This window comes from Dama dama, chromosome 25 (assembly GCF_033118175.1).
Source record: "Dama dama isolate Ldn47 chromosome 25, ASM3311817v1, whole genome shotgun sequence".
In the NCBI taxonomy this organism is placed as follows: Eukaryota; Metazoa; Chordata; class Mammalia; order Artiodactyla; family Cervidae; genus Dama; species Dama dama.
This window is the reverse complement of record NC_083705.1, coordinates 40,431,012-40,449,681: the sequence shown is the minus strand read 5'-3', so window position 1 is coordinate 40,449,681 and position 18,670 is coordinate 40,431,012. Positions and strand designations below refer to the sequence as shown.

At 41.3% G+C, this 18,670-nt stretch overlaps 1 protein-coding gene across 1 annotated transcript in view; it reads right to left on the bottom strand.

The window, feature by feature from the left end:
• The window catches only part of PLCXD3 (phosphatidylinositol specific phospholipase C X domain containing 3), a 179,076-nt gene extending 162,218 nt beyond the window's left edge, over window positions 1–16,858 (bottom strand). The window contains exon 1 of the mRNA XM_061129595.1: window positions 16,703–16,858. Coding sequence (XP_060985578.1) covers window positions 16,703–16,805 — 103 coding nt within the window. The 5' untranslated portion in view covers window positions 16,806–16,858. The remainder of the gene's footprint in view (window positions 1–16,702) is intronic.
• Window positions 16,859–18,670: the final 1,812 nt, after the last annotated feature.

The window sequence follows — 18,670 nt, the reverse complement described above, 5'->3', positions numbered from 1 at the left end:
GTGGAAGATGGTAAAGTCAGGCCTTCATCTGCTATAGGAACTACCTAGAATAAACCCTGAAAGCTGCTCTATTTAATTGGCTCTTCAGGGCCACTCCACGGGAACAATAGCCTAAGAGTACTTTGGGAGTATAGGATTGGTCCCAACCATTGTGCTTGTTTTCCACATTTTAATGTGAAAACAAAAATGAAGTCCTCCAAGGGAACTTACTAGAACCTAGATCTCAGGTATTTCAACAAAAATCAACATGATTCCCCTGGTTTAGGTAAATCCTACAAAAGGGTCGTTTTCTCTGAGGTTGCTCCCAGTCTCCTGTCTACTACTTGAATGGAATTATGCAATCAAGCTTGTCTACCTATTTCCAACCCCTAGAACAGCCTGGACAGGCTTCTCTGGTGGCTCAGTGGTAAAGAATTTGCCTGCCAGTGCAGGAGATGTAGGTTTGATCCCTAGCTCAGGGAAGATTCCCTGGAGAAGAAAATGACAGCCCACTCCAGTGTTCTTGCCTGGGAAATCCCATGGACAGAGGCGCCTGGAGGGCTAGAGTCCATGGGGTCTCAAGGAATTGGACATGACCAAGTCACTAAACAACAATCACAAACCACTGGTGTCTTCCTTCATGGCTCAGATGGTAAAAGAATCTACCCACAATGCAGGAGACCTAGGCTCGATCCCTGGGTTGAGAAGGTCCCCTGGAGGAGTGAACAACTACCCGCTCCAGTATTCTCGTCTAGAGAATTCTATGAACAAAGGCGGAAAACAGAGGGTGAGATGGTTGGATGGTATCACCAACTCAATGGACATGACTTTGTGCACACTCTGGGAAATAGGAAAGCCTCGTGTGCAGCAGTCCATGGGGTCACAAAGAATCAGACATGACTTAGCAACTGGATCATGAAAAACAACAGAACAGCCTGGAACATATTCCATATTTAGTATGAATTTCTGAATGAATGAATCCTATTCTTGTTCAAGTTATAATGTGATGTCACTGATGCCATCCAAGAAGAGAAATTGACCTTGGCAGGTAACTCTGGGCCATGTGAATCCTAAATTTTCCCAAACCCAGGGAGATGTTTCCAATATAAGGAATTTGAAAGCATCCGTATATTGTTTCATTAACCCTCACCAGCAGGGTACCTGAAAGGACAAAGTGCATTAGTCAGATATCACACTAAAGAAACAGACCTAAGAAGTTAATATGATTTGGCCATCTTCAATCAGTGAAATCATGAATGAAATACAAAGAGGGAAAAACAAGATTATTAGCCTCATAGCCAGGAGCAATGCTTTTTCTTGATGTTAGAGCCTTAACGAATTACAAACACTGCAGAAAACTGTATAGCAAGCCTCCAGGCACTTATGTCAAAAACTATAAAACTTGATCTGACTGCGCAAGTTTTTTTCTCAATTGTAGTTAAAAAAAAAAAAAGCAAACATAAACGTACAGCCTTAACCACTTTTAACTGTACATTTCAATACTGTCAAGAATATTCACACTGTTGTACAAAAGGTCTCCAGAACTTTTTCATCTTGAAAAACTAAAACTCTATTCACACTAAACAACTCTCCAGTGTTCCCTCCTCTGAACTAGCTCCTGGCAACCATTATTCTACTCTTTGATATTTATTGTTGCCACATTCTATAGTGCACCCCACTGAATTGTTGAAACAGTCCTTAGATGAACAGTCCATTAACATAACGAAATGCCTGGAGAGTGAGCTGGCTTTAAGGAAAAAAATAGTGTTCAAAACATTTTGTATCTCAAGCTTGTTGTTTTCGCCTTCAAGAACTTTGATGGAAGTCAGGTCCTTCGGGTCATTCTGGCATCTTGACTTTAGGAAAGGCTCAGGGGATGCCAATGTGTGTAAGGGTAATGGAATGGTTGCAGCTGGGAGTTTGCACCTCTTCTGTCACAAGAGGTCAGTTTCAGTAATTACACTGACACAAGAGAAAAATCAGTTCTACCTACTGATATGCCAAATTATTATTCTTAATCTAATAGCCCTGGAAATAATAGTCAGGTGTTAAAATAGGCTTTGTTCCTGCTGTATTCGATTTTCAGTTTATATGCTGTCTGTTAGGAGAGATTGCTAAATTCTACCAGGCAATTAAAACAATAAGTAAAATTTTATAAAAAATGAAGGGAAAAGACCAGAAACATGCTACACATAGAGAATGGGTTAAGGGAGAAATAGTGACCAGTGATTTGATTGGTACAATCATAAAAGTGAATACAATTCTTACTCATGTTTTCATATAAGAAACTGATGTTATGAGACATTGAGTAACCTATCCATGGGGCATTCCTGGTGGCTCAGTGATAAAGAATCTGCCTGTGATGCAGGCGATGTGGGTTTAATCCTGAGTTAGGAAGATCCCCTGGAGGAGGGCATGGCAACCCACTCCAGTATTCTTGCCTGGGAAATCCCATGGACAGAGGAGCCTGGCGAGCTATAGTCCATGGGGTCTCAAAAGAGTCAGACATGACTTAGCAACTAAACAACAACAACCTATCCATTATCACAGTGTCACAGAAGCAGAAAAGTCCTTAGAGGTCATTTGGATCAAATACTTTGTATTAATAAATGCAGATGTTCGGAAGATGACCATTCAGCCTCTTTTTACACACTTCTCCTAGAGAGGGTAAGTTCATTGCTTAAAAATCACATTGATAAAAGGTTTTTCCTTGTCTTTTAGCTTTCCAAAAGCATCATCCCTTTAAGTTCTATTTTTTGGTCGCTTTAATTTAGAACTTCATAGACCTCTCCGTGTGTCTGAAGAGAGTTGGCTATATTCCCATGTAAGGTGATTTCCAGAAACCCCCCACAATCCCAACCCCTTGCTCCTGCAAAACTCTGCAACTTTCCACAGTATCCTTGAAAGTTTGAGGCCCAGAACAGAGCTCCATGTTGCAGATGGCTCTGCCCAGTATAGGGTCAGCCAGGCTATTACACCCCTTGCTCTGTGAACTACAACTGGTGTAGCAGCCCACTTGTGCACACATGTGATTGTGTGTACTGCCACTGACAGTCAGCTCCCTGTTGATCCCTGTTGACTACATGCCCTAGGTCTTTTTATCACAGATCACAGTTAAGTCAAGTTTCTATGGACCTGCTCTTACATATTTTATATTTCAAAATTTTTTCAGTTTCACTCTTGTTAAAGCTTGTCAAAATAACTCCAATTAATCTTCAAGTTTAAAAATCAATTTAAAATTTAGGCTCTGTTGCCTCATGTATCAGCTTGTAACAACCAGGAGTTTTCTCATCAATCACAGTGAAAGAGAGCTCAGTCAGGCACAAGGTGTTCAGGGACCGGGTGGGACTGGGAAGAATCATACAGAATTTTTCTCCTAGGATCTGGGTATAGCCTGGGACTAAGAACTTAATCTTACAGTGAAAAGTCTAATCATCTAAGATGGCGTCCAAAGCTCTGACTTGGACAAGTAAACTTCATATGAGGAAGTTTCAGTATGTCTGAGGTTTCCCTGTGTTTCTGAGAAATCTGCTTGTAGGTTTCTTAACGGTCTCTATCCATATGTTAGACCCTCTTCCCTCTGCTGGATCAAAAGTATTGCTGGTCACTGTCCTCTCTGGATATGGATATCCTCCCAATCAGTTGCCACTGGGTCTACCTGGCCAACATCTCCACCTGTGGGAAGTTCCATTCCTCGCTCTGGGCTAATCATGTGTGCCACTCCCATGACAGTTGATTTTTCCGTATCCAGCTGTATCAGAAGCTGAGTTCTAGATGCAAGAAGAAAACTGATGAAATGAAACAGTCCTCTTCACATTCCCTGATCCAAAGGCTGGACTGGTTCTGGAGCCTAAGGCAGGGCTGAGCCTGCAAAGGAAAAAGTCAACAAGCTGTGACTAAAGGGAGGTGAGGGAAAAGGATCTTACAAAGAACCACCTTGTTAGCAAATAAATGAAGTGAATTATATACAATGGAATGATAAAAAAAAAAAAAAGTTACATTTATTGACCATTATTCTGTGACAAGTATACTACATATTTGATTGATTCCTCACAACAGAGGATGTGAGGTTGGTACTATCATCTCCATTTTGGAACTGAGGAAATTGTAACTCAGAGGGTTTTCAGTGGCTCCTCTGAGTCAGCTGGTAAACAGCAGAGCCACGGTTTGAGGCAAGTCTGTCCACAACACTAACTGCTGAGCAGTTTTACAGATGTAACACCACAGAACCAGTGGAGTTAACTGACTTGTCCAACACTTGGTTGTAGATCCAGGACTGCAGTCAGGGTTCCCTGCCTCCCAGCTGATGCACTTTTCACAGGAAGGGTGAGCCCTTATCATCACTTCCTTTTTTATTCACTTACACATCATTCAGATATTACCATACGAAGTTGTTGGGGTCTATTTTTCCTCTTTTGGACACTGACATTTGCATTATCTTTATACCTCCATTTTCACAATCTCTAGAAATGATTGCTTACGTCTGTAATATTTTATCATCTCCCCTCTTTAGTATCTAGAGATAACATTGCCTTAGCACAAAAGCTTGAACACACATTTGAAAACATTTTTTATTACAATCTTCTCTGTTTTCTTCTGCTTCCCTCGTGCCTCAGCTAGTAACGGATCTGCCTGCAATGTGGGAGAACTGGGTTCGATTCCTGGGTTGGGAAGATCCCCTGGAGAAGGGAAAGGTTATCCACTCCAGTATTCTGGCCTGGAGAATTCCATGGACTAAGTTCATGGGGTCACAAAGAGTTGGACATGACTGAGCAACTTTCATGTTCACTTTCTATTTTGTTCTGAAGATAATTCATCGGGATTGAAAATTACAAGTGAAACATGAGTAGGTAACATCACGTTTGCCAGGCCTTCTTAGACACTTTATACATATCCTTATTTAATCCTTACAACAACCTAAGAAGTATTATACCCATGAAGTACTCATAATAGCTTATGAAGCACTGTTATTATCCTCATGTTTTAGCTGAGAATACTGAAGCACAGAGCTAGTAAATGTCAAAGCTAGGCTACAAACCTCAGGTATTTGAAACCAGAGCCTGCATTTTTAAAGGATCTCCTCTGCCTAAATTAACAGTTCTTATTTCATTTTATCATTTGTTCATTTCACACTGTACACTAACACACAACAATGAAAACCTGTTATAATAAATGCATTTAGTAAAGTTTCAGGATCAAAATCAACATATGAAGATCACCTTTATTTCTATACACTAAAAATCAACACTCCAAAAGGAAATTAAGAAAACAATCTTAGATATAATAGCATCAAAAAGAATAAAATATTTAAAAATAAACTTAACCAAGGATGTGAAAGAATTGTTCTCACAAAACATGTATGAAAGAATTTAAACAAGACTCAAATAAAAGGAAACCCCTTGTTGGTGGATGGAAGACTTAGCATTGTTAAAGTGCCCGAATTATCTAAGGTAATCTAATAGATTTAAAGCAACTCCTATCAAAATCTCAATGGCATTTTATTTTTACAGAAATAGAAAAAAAAATGCTAAAATTAATGTGGAACCACAAAGGACTCCGAATAAACAAAACAGCCTTGAGACAGAAGAACAAAGCTGGAGGCATCACATTCCGCATTTCAAAACATATTACAGAGATAAAGTAATCAAAGAGTATGATGCTAGCACAAAGCCAAACAAACAGACCAATGGAGCAAAATGTACACAGAAGTAGACTCATACACGTACAGTCAACTGATCTTTGACAAAAGTGTCGAGAATACACAACGATGAATGGTTCGTCTCTTCAACAAATGTGTTGGGAAAAATGGGTATCTGCATGCAGAAAAATGAAACTGGACCATATACTAATAAGTTCAAAATGAACTAAAGATCTAAATGTAAGACCTAAAACTGTAAAATTTCTATAAGAAAACATGAGGGAAAAGCTTCTAGAAATTGATCTTGGCAATGTGTTCTTGAATATGATATAAAAAGTATAGAAAACAAAATAGAAGATAGACAAGTGGGACTATATAAAACTAAAGAACTTCTGCAGAACAAAGGGAGTAATCAGTAGAGTAAAAAGGCAACCTATGAAATGGGGGAAAATATTTACAAATCATATATCTGTAAGGGATTAATTTTCAAAATACATCATTGTCTTACCACCAAGTAGCAAGATAACAAATAATCCAATTAAAAATGCCAAAAGACTTGAAAGACATTTCTTCTAAAAAGACATACAAATGACCAATAGGTACATCAACAGATATACTATTCAAGGTCACAGATCATCAAGGAAATAAAAATCAAAACCACACTGAGATATAAACCCACACTTATTAGGATGGTAATTATTAAAAAAAAAAACACAAAAATAAGTATTGGTGAAGATAGGGAGAAATTGGAAACTTGTTCACTATTGGTAGGAATGTAAAATGATGTAGCTGCTACAGAAAACAATAATGCAATTTCCTCAAAATGTTAAAAATAGAACTGCTATGTGACCCAGCAATCCTACTTCTGGGTATTGAACCAAAAGAATTTTAAAAGGCTATTAAAGAGATATTAGCACCCCTATGTTCATTGCACCATTATTCACAATAGTCAAGATACAGAAACGACCTAAATGTCCACTGAAAGATGAATAAACATGCAATGGGACATTACCCAGCTGTGAAGAAAGAAAGAAATTTCTGCTATATATTGCAACATGAATGAACACCATGCTAAGCAAAATATCCAGTCACAAAAGGATAAATACTACACTATTCTGCTTATATGAGGTAGGTATCTATTTCATCAAAGTAAAAGGTAGAATGGTGGTTGCAGGGGCTGCTGGGAAGAGAAGTGATGAGTTGCTGTTTAATGGGTATAACATTCCAGTCATGCAAGATGAAAAAGTTATAGAGATTTTCTATACACCTTTGTGCTTAGAACTAAGAATACTAAACATTTAAAAAATCATTAAGAGGGTAAATCTTATGTCATGTGTTTTTTGACCACACATACACACACTCACACACCCAAGTGTCTTAAGGAGCTGAAAGAGGAAAATGTTTCAAGAAGAGTGTGGTCAGTCACATCAAATAATGTTGAAAAGTCAAATAAACTGATAAAGAATTAATTACTCATTACCTTTATCCAAAAAAAAAATCACTGGCAACCTTGACAAAAACAATTTTAGTTCAGTGGTAGTGAAATAACATTAATATGGGGTAGGCAAGGAAAGGAAATAACAACCTGAAGACAGAGGCAATGCTTTCACAAATATCAGAGAAATAGCACAGTGGATAGAGGCACAGATGTGGAGTCAAGGGAGATTTTTATTTCATTAAGAAAGGTAATAAAGTATGATTGTGTGGTGACTGGAATGATCCGGCAGTGGTAGAAAAAAATAATTATGCGGGAGAGGGAATAAACTGGGGATCAAACTTAGGAGATCTGAATGAAGGGGATCCAGACCACAAGTAGAGAGCCTGGATTCAGTCAGAAAAAGGTCCATGACTTCTTACCTAAAGAAAATGCAGAATGTACAGAAATAGATGCAAGTGGGTTGATGGGTTAATGGTGGGAAACTGAGAAAGTTCATGTCTGTTTGCATCTATTTTTTTCCTGTAAAATAAGAGATGAAGTCATAAGTTTAGAGTGGGGTGGGAAGGAGATACTGATTTGAGAAGTAAGAAGAGGTATGAAGTTATTATCTCAGAGAGTAGAAAATTGAATTTACTATTGATATGTAAGATTCATGGTGAGAGATTTCTAGTTAGTGGAACCATCCAGGCTGTGTACTTCAGTAATATTTAACCATTGGAGTTTTCTGGGATTGGAATATTTTTTAAAAAATGTTTTACTAAGTTGGACTTTTTTTCTAAGGAAGCAGAACAGAAAAGAGTAAGACAAGAGAATTAAGGACATTTTCAAGAGTTAAACTCTAATGCTGGATCAAATAGAACTGACGCAAATAGAAATGAGAACACGAGGGGTGACAGTTCCGTAGCCTTCCCTTCTAGCAACTCTCAAAGCAGAATCTTTACAACCCCTTGACCAATTTTCTTCTCTCAGAAAAGGCCAGGGCAGGTCATAGCAGGAGTGTGCTTAGGATTAATTCTGTATTAAGGCAGCCTAGGGCTTCCCTGGTGGCTCAGAGGGTAAAGCGTCTGTCTGCAATGCAGGAGACCCAGGTTCGAGCCCTGGGTCAGGAAGATCCCCTGGAGAAGGAAATGGCCACCCACTCCAGTACTCTTGCCTGGAAAATCCCATGGACGGACAAGCCTGGTAGGCTACAGTCCATGGGGTCCCAAAGAGTCGGACATGACTGAGCGACTTCACTTTCACTTTTTCACTTTCAAGACAGCCTAGGTCCTCCTTCTCCTCATCTTCCTCCTCCTCCTCCACATGGCAACAGAGGAATATATGTCAGAGATGTGCATTGAGATAGGTTCCCATTTGCCCATGAGGACTCCTTCAAGTACATCTTCCTCTGCATCAGCCAACAAGCCAAAGGAGACCTACAGGGAAGCCTCCCAGGCAACTAAGACTGTCATTCATTCACTGGAGTCCACTTTCCTTCATGAAATAAAAATTCTCCAAGTGAATCAAGGAACACAACCATCATTTACAATGTTGACCAAGGATAAACATGACTGCTTCATAAAAATTAGTTCAAAAGAAGAATTCTTTCATGTGAAACATAAAATTAGTTGACATTAAAGATGGAGTAGTCTAAGAGTCATCCACTTCCAGGATCCATAAAGAAAAACAGACACAAAACAAGAGCACATCTAACAAAGCAGTGGGCCATCTGTTTCAGTACCTGATCTCCGGAGGTGACTAATCCTGGCAGTTTCTCAAGAATGTTTAACCATCTCCTCCTGCCTCTCTTCCTGACCCATCTTCCTCTCTTAACAGAGCATAATAAAAGCATATGGTGCTGTAGAAAGTGTCTGGTTGCTGAATTTCATCTGAATCATGGTAAATTTCTCTCTCACATTTTCTTGCCTTTTAGAATATATGACTTACATATTTTCCTGGTCCCCAGTCTTCAGAGACTGATCCTAACCCTTGAGAGACAGGTAATAGAATCTATAAGCTTCTTGAGGATAATAAATTACATGATTATACCTAGAAGTTCCTCGAGTGTCCACGGGCAATAGTTATAGATAAGTCTCATTGGTGGTAACATTAATAGGTAAAATATCCATATTAACAGAGCTGATCCCTTTAACCAATGATAATTAAAATGCACACCTATGTGTATATGAGACTTAACCTTCTCTTGAAGGCTCAGAGTACATCAATTACTTTATTTATGTGCTTTAAAGCATGGAGGTGTTAGTAATTACTTTAGGTCTATCAGATGATTTGGCTCTATTTACACTGTTCCAGGTTGCTCACTGGGGACAGTATGGATCCAGCTGTGTTGTTACCCTGGATCTGCCTGGAGGAATGATTAATTAGGTAGCCCCAGAGGCCTACTTAGAGGATCTATTAAGAAGATTCTCAGAAAAGAAGTTATCTTAACAGAAAATTGATAGACCTATGGGCGTGCACACACACATACACGCACATGTACATGTGCATGCAGAGAGTGAATTAACACTGAGAGTGATGCAGAGTACAGAATAAAACCTATCCTACATATTGTCCTCTGCCTGGCCCTCATAAACTCATTCCTAAGTCCTAGGGCAAGGTGGCAGCACCAAAAGAATCAACATAAACCAAAGAACTCTTTTGCTGGCATCCATACAAAGCAAAAGGATTGACAGGAGCTGGCAGTGTTGGTACTCAGGGTTTCAGTGGTGATGGCAGACAGAGTCAGCAGTAAGATTGGCATCCACACTTTCCACAGCAGGGGACCCAGCTCTGGGAGCCTTTGACCACAGTGGAATCCTATCCAATGCCCTTTTCACACATTAATGTCCTCAATGCTGGGCCTTCGCAGACACAGCACAGGCTCTGGTGGGACTGCCAACAGCAGTGGTGTTCTGAGTATAAAACTACAGAAGTTCAGTTCCTCTACATGTCAAAGCAGCAAAAATGACAACTCCCAATAACCTCCCCAAAACAGGAAAGAAGGAAAATTGCAGTGTGTGATAGCCCATAAAATTGGTTTATAAAAACATATTTAAGAATTTGTCCAGAGATTTCTAGAACTATTTGGAAGTCCCTGCAGGAGGTACTTGAGAGGGATCAAAACTGACAATTAAGATAACTCTGATTTTACTTTGGGACTTATAGAGTTTAGGGAACATTACCTTTTATGTCCTATATCCTTATTTATTAATCTTCCCACAAAAATATTGCCTATTTTTATAGCTAATATATGTCACTCAACAGTTTTACTCTTCCTCTTTGTAACTTATTCTTTCTATTTTGATTAGGCAGGGTTAGAATTACACAGGAGAAAATAAACACTACATAAGGATATGAAAACTCTTCATATGAGTAAAGTGTGTGAGCTGTAACATATAAATGTATCTATTTTAGCAACTTGAAGTTTCTTTTTTAAAATTTAACTCTTTCAGAGCCTGGATTATGCTAAATAATTAAAATAAAGTGAGTTACAACCACAGTTATGTATGTTTCAAATTCATGTAAACCATGATTTAAATAAATGAGGTATGGTTTACAAATACAAAGACTGATCATGTTCTTCCTATTAAAAAACAATTCACCATTTACCTTTGTGCTTGATGGCTTTCTGGTGCTGACTGTTACTACAGTTTGCGTTTATGATGCCCCTATTACCTCAAAGAGGCTTGAAAAGTTGTGCTGTGTTGTGCTCAGTCACTCAGTCATGTCCAACTCTTTGCAACCCCATGGACTGTAGCTCACCAGGCTCCTCTGTCCAAGGGATTCTCCAGGCAAGAGTACTGGAGTAGGTTGCTATGCCCTCCTTAGGAGATCTTCCCAACCCAGGGATCAAACCCAGGTCTCCCTCTTGGCAGGCAGATTCTTTACTGTCTGAGCCACCAAGGAAACTTATAGATAAGGTGAACAAACCTGTGGCCTATAAATACAACAAAAGTAGCTGGTCCTATGACACAACAAAAGAGATATCAAATGGACAAAGAACCAATTTAGGAGTGTCTCCTAGATTGTCATTAGTGACCACCAGCATCACCAGATGGGCTGAATTTAAGTGCTGTGTACGGCTGGTATCAAAGAGCATCAGAACTTTAAGGAAACGAGGGGGAAGGTTTCACATTTATCACAATGACCCAATTTGAACACTTAAAAAGCAATTAAATCATTTTTATTGTTCAAGGTGCATGGTGAACTGTAATGTCAGTTATCAGAAATGTTCCCAACCTGGGCCATTAGTGTTGAGTCAGATATGGGGCTCTGGCTCTAAGCCTAAATGTAAATTTGAACATTCACAGATAGACTTCATGGTCCATTAGAAAGAGCTCAATCAAAGAAGTATATTTAAATTTGACTCTGCCACTTACATAAAGGTTTCCCTTAGAGATACCCTAAGCAGTGTTTCTCAAACTTTAAATGTGTATGCAGTCACCTGGGGATCTTGTTAACATACAGCTTGGGATTAAATCAGTCTGAGGGCTGGGGTCTGAGATGCTGTATTTCTACCAAGCACCCATGTTCGCCGATGCTGCTGGTCCCTGGATCAACTTTGAGCAGCTAAGCCTGAGGAGATTATTGACAGAACATGTAAAAGCATGTGTGTTCATGAGAAAACACTTTGTAAACTGTAAAATGACACAAGTATCACTTTATATTAATTAGTAATAGTTGGTGATTCAGTTCAATTCAACAAGGAAGAGCCCCAATAGGATAAATTAAGTTAGTTCTAATAAGGTGGATGAACCTAGAGCCTATTATACAGAGTGAAGCAAGTCAGAAAAACAAACATATATTAACACATATATATGGAATCTAGAAAGATGGTACAGATGAACCTTTTTGCAGGGCATCAGTGGAGACGCAAACATAGAGAATAGACTGTAGACACAATGGAAGAAGGAGAGGGAAGGATGAATTGAAAGAGCAACATTGAAACATATACACTACCATGTGTAAAATTTATAGCCAATGGGAATTAGCTGTATGATACAGGAAGCTCAAACCTGATACTCTGTGACAACCTAGGAGAGGTGAGAGGGGATGGGAGGTGGGAGGGAGATTCAAGAAGAAGAGGACATATGTAAACCTATGCCTGATTCATGTTGATGTATGGCAGAAACTAACACAATATTGTAAAGCAATTATGCTCCAATTAAAATTTTTCAAAAGTGTAAAAAATTATGTTCCAGATATTTAAGTTTTTTCTTTTTAGCAAAATCAAAACAAAACTGGGAACTGAACAGGCAGCACAAGAAAGCTAGTCATTTTAAACAATTTTGTTGCTTTTTGATTGCTTTGAATAAGATTAACTTCCATATCACTATAAGGACTAAAATGATGCGGGGGGAAATGCCCTGCTTTCTAAAAGAAACTTGTACAATTAGACCCAGTTCCAGATTTGCCCTGACAATTTTATCTCATCCTAATCAAAACAGAAATAGTAAATGACAAGGAAAAGGAAAACAGTTGGCTCTAGGAACAACAAGAAGAGATCACTGTGAGGAAAGAAATTAAAAACTAATAAAAGCCAACACAGGATCACAGAAGTCAGAGCTATTTTAAACATATCTCATTTCCCTAAGTAACACTTTCCTTTATCATTGGTGTTAGCATTTCCTGGAAGAGTGTACAAAATCTGCAAGAACATTGATTTCTAAAGCATTTCTGTGTTCTTTATCTAAAGTACAGTCAACAATTGCTGTTCAAGTTTTGGTTTGAAAACTGGCAAGGAGAGATCAAAGAAAGGCAGATGACTTCCAGTTGGTAGGGAAGTTTAATAATCAGGGAATGTACATAGGAAGTTTGTTTGGAAGCAGCTGCAAGATAAATGGATCTCTGTGCCTATTTAAAAGTTTATACAGAGGCCTTAACGAAGTTCAGCCATGTACACTGTCCAGATGGTCTCAATAACACATTGCTCTCTCAAGGCTGCTTCCTTGAAAATGGCTCCCACTGTGGAAATGATGGGCCAAAAGTGCATTTCAAGGACAGGGGAGAGGGTAAGCAAACTGACTGCCCAGGTCCCGCTCACAGGCCAACTGGTAGTCAACTCAGTAAACAACTCTGACGCCAAGGAAACATACACTCCTTCTGAGGCTCTAGTCCCACAACACTAGCCAGTCTTTCAGTATTACATGGTCAACTTACTGTATTATGTGAAGAAGACTTTCATCATATATCAGCAAATGCATAACAGACCCTTCCCATTAAAACAAAAACCCTTCCTGATCTTTTAGATTTCAGACAGAATGACTCCTTGTCATAGATCCAGATCACCAATAATTTACCCAGATTAAGCAACAGCTTGCTTGCTCCCATGATGGATCTTTTCACAATGGTTCTGGCAGCACTGTGATTATAAAAGTTAAAAGTCGGCTTTGAAGATGCCAGAAATTCATCAGACTCACCTTCACCTGAACTTGACACTTTGTCTCCCAGCTTCCACCCCTGTTTACCCTCTCTCACCTGTTTATGGTAACAGGATGGATCATTCATAGTCCAAAATGCCAGAATACTGTTAAGCAAGCATGTATGAATGAAAACTCAGTTTGGTGTCATCAGAGATAGGAAGAAAAGACAAATGAGACTGAAATCTGAGTAACTGTCAGGGTGTTTCAACAGTACCATTCCTCTGAAAAATAAAGTGAAAGTAAAACTACTAATACCGATTACTAACTTAATTCTTTAGGCCAGTCAATACCAAATCATGATGCCATTTAAATGCAAAACAGACACAGAAATTCGGATATGAAAGCATTCAATATGCAGACATCTTGAGAAACAGTTTAAAGATGCCAGAACTGCACACCTGGGGGGAATATCACACACCTGCAGATGGTTCTTTGCACTAGCTCTGGGTAATGCAGGTCAGCTGACCCAAGAGGATGGCTTCATAATTAGACAGCTCTTCACTCTCCAGTTGCTCCACCTAAGAAAACCTGAAGCTTAGAGGATGACTGAGCAGCCATTCCCTTCTACGGAAACACTTGTGTGTACCATCAGGAGTGGTTTTAAATGGTGGAGATAATTACTTAATTCAAGCTGTAGCAACTGGCCAAGTAAACATGTAGCAGCCAGGAAGCTATTAGCATGATTTTAAGGCAATTATTCCATTAGCGTTTAATAGCCTCCAATTAGTCTTCCCTGACTATCAAAGTTTGAACATCTTTTTTTTCCTCCAAAAATTCTCACAGTTTGAGTAATGCAGAAAGGTACCAAACCCATTTTTAAACCTGGATTTATATGTGTAGATCTGCCAAACCTACATTACAAAATCATGGGGGAATTGAGGGATGCAGATGGGCAAAATAGGGTTTTTATCTCAGAATTATTAAGGATGAGAATGGAAAGCTTTGCAAGGGATCCACTTTGAGTATAAAACTAAGAGAAGTTAGGCAAGCAGTGGAAATTCCCACTGTGTCAAGTGCTATCATCATCGTGTCTGTACTGTAGAACTATCAGAATATCGAAGCCTTTGAACATAGGTTTCCACCTTGTCCTGTGGGAACAAAAGAAAATTCCTTCCACTCCTGCCAATGCCTTATTTCCCTGTCCTTTCAGCCTGATTAGTACTTGTTGCTGCTGAATCATCCAGATCCAAACCACAAAGCATTTCCCTCCAAAATTCCTGGATAGTTTTTGTAAGGACCATATTTAAAGATCATATCACTGAACTGATAGCAGGTCATTTCCCTTCACTGAGATGCAACTTTCATATCTGTGAAATGGAATTAATACTTATCAGCATCACCTGCTTCACAAGGTTTGGGGAAGGATTATGTTATCTGGGTTATATGTTAGGGCTTTGAAAAGTGAAGTATTATAAAAATGTATGTTAAATTCAGGCATGATATCATGCCATCCCTCAGAAGTTGCAATGTGAGTTTGAGCTTTTAACCTCCCTGTGTCTCTGGAAAGTCACCTGTCAGGAGGCTGGCACCAGACTCTTGCCCTTCTTACCTTTTAGGCCTCCATAAATGCTCAGGTGAGACCATGTTAAAGTACCTGTCTAAAGACCAAATAAAAAGGAAGAAAGGGGGATAGGGATGCCTGCGGAAGTGAGAGTGGAATTTTGCCAACAAAGTTCTCTAGTTTCTACTGTCTCCTCCAAAAGAGCAATCCCTAGGCTCACCCGGGAGCAGGGTAAATGCAGAGCGGAGAAGCTGGCTTGTTCTCTTCCTTAGAGACACCTGGGCTCTTGGGAAATTCCCTCCTGAAGAAGGGCAAGAGGAGACAAACCCTTCCCTTCCAGGGTTGGCGCTCAGAGGGTAGCCTGTGTCTGTCATAACCGCCAAACATCCATTTGACTAAAGGCCATTGATTTCAGTTACTGATCAATTCCAGGGCTACTGGTTAGAGACTTTCAAGAAAAAAAATTTTTTTTTTCTTAAGCATGATTTCCCCCAGTGGCTGAGAGAGGGCGCCGGATGGGTAAGAGCTAGAGAAGGTAGACCAGAAGGTTGAACTTGATAACCCCGCATAGCTCGAGGCAAGGGACGAACTACCTGTAGGTATTTTGCCCTCTAGTCGAGTCCTGGAAGGGTCAGGCGGGTCAGGGAGATAATCTGCACTCTCGGCCCAAGCGAAAAGTCAACGAAGTATGGCTGTGAACCCAGCTGTCACCGTGGGATACCGTCCTGAAACCACCGAGCCCCTGCACATCCGAACTAGGGTCTGCTGCGCTCCCGCCCCCAGAAACCTGCCCAGTCCTCTGGCCCAAGGCGCGCTTCGTGTTGAAGCGTCTGACCCCTCCAGGCTCTTCCTCGCTTTGCTCAGGCTTCCTTCTTTCTAGCCTCCCTGGACACCAGCGCAATCATCTTTTCCCTAAGATTTGCTGTTGAAGCCCACCCCTCCGTCGCATTTCACGCAGGTTCCCCTGTCCGACTTCTGTCCCGAGCAACAAACGCACGGTCCACGAGGGTTCGCTTTCCTGACCCGCGCGCTGGACGCTGCTCACCGCCCTTGGACCAGAGTCCAGATGGTGACCACTCGGCCAGGCCGTCTAGGTCCACGCAGATCAGGAAACGGCTCCCCACATTCCTCTCCCCGCTTCGGCTCCAGGTCAAGGGCATCGATCAAGCCGCCGGCGGTCCCTGAACTTTCATCACTCTTCGGGAAGCGCTTTGTCTCTTTAAAGGAGACTAGGGACGAATATTAATGACTCGGGGAGCTTCTCACCGAGAAATCCACCAAATTCTCTTGATTCCGTGACAGAGATGGAGTCGGAGGTCCACGGGCCAGAGCCGAGCCCTTAGGACAGCGGCTCGCGCTCGCCGACCACCATCATCCCACAGCCCCAGAAATGGTCCCCAGACCCAAGTCTCCCGGGGAAATACTGGGGGGCCGGGGGCGGGGGGGTCGAGGGGCCATCCTAGAGTCAAGCCTTGCCGCTGCCCCAGCCCTCTTGACACAACCTGCTTCAAAAACCCATGGAAAAGCAGTCACCTTGGCTCCCCGCGCCACGGTCCCCAGAGGTTTGGGAAAGCGCTGGGAGGCCGGAGGCGCCCAGGCACGCACTCGCCTCGCCCGAGACCCACCCGTGGAGACGAGTTTGCCTCCCGCGGGCATCTTGGCAAGTTACCACTTAGCGGAGATAAGCAGGGCGGGGCAGGTGGAGCGGACGCCGAGCGCCCCGGCGGCAGCCTCTGAGCGCCTACCTGGGATGGCTAAATTGGTGAGGGGTATGCTGTGGATGCTCTCCGGCAGAGTTGCCATCCAGTCGGCGAATTTCAGCTCGTTCTTCCCTTGAGACGAGGCCATCGTGCGGTCGGTGTGCCGCGCGCTGGTCCTCACACTCCTCGGGCAGGCTGGCAGGCTGCTGCCGCTAATCCAATGTTTGCTCCCAGCCCCGCTAGAGTTTACACTCCGCTGTGCGCCACACCCACAGGATGGCGCAGACACATGCTAATTTTAATAATTATTCAAAACACCCCATGCTCCCTGAGTGCCTCCGCCAGACTCCGCTGGAGCTTTTGTTCCTGACGTCCGCACTCAGCTTTCTGCTCTCTCCGCTCCCTCCCCGACTCCCTCCTCCCGTCTTATCCCTCCTATGCGTCTCTGTCTTTTCTCGCCATTTCTACAGCATTCCTTGGCTTCTTATTATTTATTATGTGCTTTTTTTTAAACTTGGTTCACACAGCTGTTTTGCCCACGATCTTGTTCGGCCCTTTAATGTGACTTATGTTTGAAAGACATTCTTCTGGTTGAAGCTAAAATCCTAGAAGACTTTGGGATGCTATCACCTCCCTCGAGCAGACTCTCATACTGGCTTTCAGGACTTTCCATTCTTACTGAAGAGCTTTTCCTTTCGTAAGCTACAACAGGTTATTTCTTTCCTCAGCTGGGGACGAGAGCCCTGCTGACAACAAAATGGTGGTCTTTCTTCACCACTTTGCCTAATTTTTTGAGTAGTTGACAAGTGTGCTGTCAGAAAAGATCAGTTAAGTTCTAGGCGGTACCTATTCAATCCCTGGCATCCTGTTCCAGTCATTTCAAGGTAAAGAAGCACTTCACCCCCATTTCCCTGAATATGAGAGATGCGTGCTCTAACTATGGAGAACACAGTTTATGTCCTCCCTCTGTCATTTTTGTGACACTCAGGATAAGACTAAAGCCTGATGCAAGAAGGAAATCACCACATTTCCCAGTGACATGTTGTAATTATTGCCTACTGGCAATACTGCTGCGTTTGGTGGAATTTATTTGGCACCATTCAGAATGATCTGTGTGACTGTCTGAATTTTCATTCCTTGGCAGACTAGAGAGATGTACCTCTCTCAAGAGAAATCACCTGTCGAGCCTCCAAAGAACTGTCTTAGTCCACCTGCTCTCAGATGAGAAACAGGAGAGAAATCAAGTCTTACAAATGTGATGAGTCTAGGGGTGGCCTGGGTAGGTATGATAAGCAATAGACTGAAAATGTGCAGGGTCTTAGCAGCTCAGTGAATGTAGATGTAATACAGATGCCTCTGTTCTTTGATCCAGTGATGCAAAGTCCTTTTCTTAAAGTACAGGCTGTTAAGTTGGGAAAATGAAAACCCAGGTAGGAAAGAGCTATAAAACATGGGAATAATCAGTTTCAGTAAACTATATAGCATTAAAAAGAAAAAAAAAAATCAGATTTTCTATTCTGCCTTAGAATCAATTCACAGTTGAAAAAGGATATGATAGGGCTATCTTTAAGAATGAGAAAGAGATGTATTGGGATTTTTTTTCTTCCAAAGTAAATCTTAATATTCCTGTTAGCACAGTAGAACTCACATATCCTTTTGACTAGGGTAAGAATTCAGCTCACTGTGAAATTCCTGGTCAAGAGACCTACAAACATCACCCTTCTGGTTAATGCTGGTGCTCTGTAGGCATCATTGCAGGACAAGGAGGTGAGCTCAGATCTGGAAATCAGCTGCTCTGAGTCATTTAGGCAAGTCCCCTAGTTTCTCTCAGCCTTGCTTGTCTCCGTCATAAACTGGTGACAGTAACTCAGAGATTTGCAGTGAAGCTTCCAGAAAAGAGTACATATGAAAGAGTTTTGTTATCAGCAAAGCGTCACGTAAAATGTGTGATCTATGTTTATTAAAGTTTCCTTGGTGGCTCAGATGGTAAAGAATCTGTCTGCAATGCAGGAG